Consider the following 4,551-nt stretch of genomic DNA (forward strand, 5'->3'; position numbering starts at 1 on the left):
CGATGCTGCGCTGAAGTTCTCCCAGTTGCTCTTCAGACCTCCAGTCTACGGGATGGCGCGGGAAATGTGGGTGCCTGAGCCACCCCAACAGCCCGGACACCCCAGGGCTGGAATGCCTCCAGCCTAACACACGAGATTTAAGCAACACTTTGCCAGCGGCCATTGAGAAACATCAACCTGCTTGTGTCTAAGCCTGCTGAGGTATAGTCGAGAAAGATGGCTATTTCCCATTACAGCCTGGTTAAAAGTGATATCCAGCAATGAGAGATATCAATCAGTAAATATTGAATCAAGGCAAAGTTTATATTTTTCTAATGATGGCTATTTCTTGGAAATTTACACAAATCTTTTACGCCTGCTGGCACTTAGGCCAGTAAATCTATAATTAAATGATACAGTCAAATACACAAACTTTTGCAGCCTACCTAAACCAAAAAAATACGTATTTTTTTTTTCTCTTAGTTCTACTCTATTTTCTTTTTCCGCTCTCAAGTCCAGCCCTGGATTTATCCCCCAGGCAGAACTGCTGTTTGCTCAGCGGGATGAGCTGAAAGAAGAGGACTTTGGAGAGATTCTTAGTTATGCAGGGAAGAATTAAAAAAAACAAAAACAAAAACCAAACAAAACCAAAAAAACAAAGAAAGGAAAATATCCCAATTCTCTATGTTACATTATCGGTTATATAACCAATCTCCCCGGTTATATTCACGCTCCTATAAATAGAGAATTGCCCTGAAAGAGTGGCCTAAAAAATGAACGACTAACGGAGTCAGGACGGGGCGACCATCAGTGCTGGGGTGGGAGCGGGCGCAGGGGCGGGGACGAGGACATCTGGTCGTAGTCGGGACACTTGAGCAGAGCCGGGTAGTTACTGTTCATCTGCAGGGACGCCTCGCTGGAGATATCCGAGGGGCTGCGTCCCCGCGCCCACGCGTCTGGGTGCAAGAACTGCCCCAAAAAGAGTAGTCCGAGCAGTTGCTCAGACGGGGCCGGTAGAAGCCGGGGTGAGGTCGGTAGATGTCCTCGGCCGTGTATCGCTTCATGAAGAGGTAGACGGACATCACCCCAGCGCTCTGCAGGGGAGAGAGACACGGCCTGACCCTCACCCTGCTAACGGCTGCCTTCTCCACCACCACCAAAACAGAACAGAAACATAAATTGGTTTTTTTTTGCTCTGCTGACGATGCACCAGGACTCCCAAGGACAGCCACTTCAGTGCCCTGGGCCTCGGATCCATGCAGCGAAGAACATGGCACAACCACGTCTCCTCCTCCTCTGCCTTTCATGCTCTGCATCAAATCATGACCAAGTGCCCCATCAGTGCTCCAGCCTTGGGGTCTGTCCCCACTGTACATCTCCCACGATACTGTACGTTACTCATCTGCCCTCACAGCCTACCCTTAAACCCTGCTCACAGCCACTATGCCCGCCCCCCCCCAATGGGATACACTCGTTACAGGGATGCGAGAGCTGCCGGGTACCTCCGTGAGAAGGAATGAGATGGCAGAGAAGGCAAACGACCATCCGTATTTGTAATTGAAGAATGTTTCTGAGTCCTTGGTCCTGTTCAGCATCTCGTCATTAATGCTGGATATGTAGAGGACCAGCCCCACCACCAGAGACAGACCTGGGGAGAAGCCAAGGAGGAGAGTAGAAACGCTTCAGGGATGAAGCCACTGAAGAAGCACCTTCCTTTAAGAAACGACTTGTGGGTGAAAGTGTAAAAGTGTGGAACTGCGCTTGAAATAACTGGGGAAAGAAGCTGCTTTCAAACCCCGGGCACTCCTCTCACTTCACTCAAACCTTTACCTGCTCAAGCAAGTCCTTGTGCCACCGGGTAGGAGCTGGCTTCAAAGCTCGGCTGTCACAGCTATTTGTTTAACACTAGCACAACACCATGAATAAAACATTCACTTGTCTCATGTAGAAACATCCTGGCTGAGCAGTCTGAAGTTTCAGATCTCCCCTGGGACCGACGTGCCATGAGAGGCATCCCCTTACCCACCACCCCGGTACCTGCTCCTGTAGGGCTGGTGGGGGCTTTTCCCCCCCATCTCCTCGCCACTGCCACAAAGGAGCCTTGCACAGGGTGATTTTCCATCCTGCAAATCTAAGCCGGCTGTGGTGCTGAGCCAGGAGCCCCCAGGGGTGCTGAGTCCAAGGAGGAGCCACCACAGCGGGTCAGGAGAGCACCAGCAGATGCAAAAGCAAATGTGCTCCATGCTCAGGGACTTTCAAGAGAAAACTTGGCTAGCAAAACTCACCCGACAGGATGAAGAATATCCCCGAGACGAAGGCAAGGATGGTCCTGTGAGGCCGAATGTGGCCGATGTTGCTGAGGATGAAGCCGATGAACATGAAGAAGAGGCTGACCAGAGGGAAGGGGGTGGCAGAGCGGATCATCTCTGGTGGCAGAGGAAAGCAAGAACAGGTCAGTCCTCCCCACACAGCCCGAGAAATGGGCTCAGCTGGGTGAGATGGCTCCGGCCCTGATGCTCGCTGACCACGTCGTGTCCTTCCTCGCTCCTGGTTAATGCGGGGGCCCCCGTGCTGCTCCCCAGCCCCTGGCTGGGGTTCCCCTCTTTGCTAATGAGCTGAGTAAAGAGGTGACTGTCTGGCCGCAGAAACGTCTGCTAATGGTCGCTTTTCTGAGGGTTTCTACATGAAGCGTTACATAGGAAAAAAAAACATCGGAACCTGCATTTTTCTCTGGCTTCACTGGAAAACTGTTTGCTGAACACTTCTATTTATTAAATCAGAAACGACTGCAGAAGTCGCCGCGAGAGCTGTGACACTCCATCCTTAATTCATCCCACTATGCAATGTGTAAAATTGACTGCCACAGAATAAATAGAGCTGCAAATTACAGGGAGGAGAGTATAAAGCCAAACACTTCCATAAACATCAGCGCTGAATAGCCAGTGACAGGACATTGTACAGCTCAGAGCCCCTGGGAGCATCTTGCCATCAGAAAAGGATGTCCCCAAAAGCTTAAGAGCACACTGGGCAATTCACGTGGTAGAAAATGTAGTGGCATCCTTGTATGGTAGCACTGTCAAGGAACTAGGAGTTTCTGCGGCAAGGACACAAAGAGCATTTCTTGGGGGGGATCCCTAGTGACCCTTTGGTGCTTTGCAGGACGCAGAGGGTAGGACCCCACTGAACCACTTACTCAGGACATTGACTGTGGATTCAGATGTCAGCTGGATGTTCATCGGCATGACGTATTCGATAGTGAAGCACCGGCCACGCTCTTCACCTGCAGCAGACACAGACCCAGTCACACCTGCGGTGTGTTTGTCTGTTTATCTTTGGTGGGGGAGAGAGTGGCTTTAAAACTAATTTCAGTGCATGCATAAAAACGATCTTGCTTTTTAATGCTGCTTCCATCTTGGGTGTCAGTGTTTGGGGCTGAAGAAAGATATCTCTTAACTACCATCTCTCAACTACCATCTCTCTTGTGCGAAAGGATTCCCTTGTATACAAAACCACGAACCCTGAAGTCGCAGGGTTTAAGGTCACCCCAGGGGCCGTATCAGAGCTCCTCACTCCCCTGACTTTTTCAAAGCAGCATTTGAAACTTGGTGACATTTCAGATCGGTCACTTTGAGATTCTCATTCCGTTGGGTTTTGTTCAACTCTGTCTCTGCAGCCAAATTGCTTCATCAAACTTGGCGCAGATGGAGGGAATGGTCCAGCTGACCTGAATCTAAATTTTGCAGGGACAAAAAGGAAAGTTTTGAGCTGCCGCCCAAGGCGCTGTGGCCGTGGTGCTGGGATGGAGCGGGGTCTGGCAGGGCAGCAGCAAACTCACCCAAAGCCTGCGTGCAAAGGCACATTTATCCATCTGACTATTAAAGTTGGGCATGGGACGATGGCATTACTTGCCAAAGGTTGTGCCCTAGTTTGGAAGCAAAGATGGGCAGAGGCTCTAAAAATCCCATTTTCCCTGGTACCTTTCCCACTATACAACACTGACATGCAGCAAACATCACCTTAGCAGGGGACATTTTTGGGAGGGGGCCCATACCTGCCAGAAAGCAGACCCTCCAGAGCCCCGAGTGCAGTGACAGTTTGATTTCTGCCGTCTGGTTTTGGGGCTGGACGATGCCCTCCTCCAGGTAGAGCCAGTAGTCGGTGCTGACGGAGATGCCCAGGAGGCCGAGGCCGCAGACGGCAAACACGCTGCTGAGCAGGGTCAGCGCCTTCCTCCCACAGGCGCTCATTCCCAACAGCATACGGGGCCGAGGCGGCGGCGGGGACGGAGGAGAAGGGATGCAGCCGTCAGCACGGAGCCGTCTACCGCTTTTTGGGAGGAACGGATGTGTCCAAAGCTTTGCCCTCTGCCCTTAATTGCTTATATAGGTCGAGCTGAAACAAACCATTAAAACAATCACAGCGGGCCCTGACAGATGGAGAGTTTGAACCAAATCCCACCCGACTGCTGCCCCACGCCGGCCCAGGGCTCGCGGATGTGCTGAGCGCCAGGTGCTGGCACTGGGGCGGGAGCGGGACGGGATGGGCTGGCTGGGAGGAGCGCATCGGCTCCCG

The 4,551-nt window shown here is 51.8% G+C and overlaps 1 protein-coding gene across 1 annotated transcript; it reads right to left on the minus strand.

Moving 5' to 3' along the window:
* Positions 1–786: 786 nt before the first annotated feature.
* LOC104160554 (voltage-dependent calcium channel gamma-5 subunit-like) lies at positions 787–4,238 on the minus strand. Its single transcript, XM_009698697.1, is given in 6 exon segments — positions 787–954; positions 957–1,073; positions 1,482–1,627; positions 2,265–2,405; positions 3,173–3,259; positions 4,031–4,238. Coding segments are annotated over 6 exon segments (867 nt in total).
* Between the last annotated feature and the right edge of the window lie 313 nt (positions 4,239–4,551).

This window comes from Cariama cristata, unplaced genomic scaffold (genome assembly GCF_000690535.1).
Source record: "Cariama cristata isolate BGI_N322 unplaced genomic scaffold, ASM69053v1 scaffold18094, whole genome shotgun sequence".
NCBI classification, from domain to species: Eukaryota; Metazoa; Chordata; class Aves; order Cariamiformes; family Cariamidae; genus Cariama; species Cariama cristata.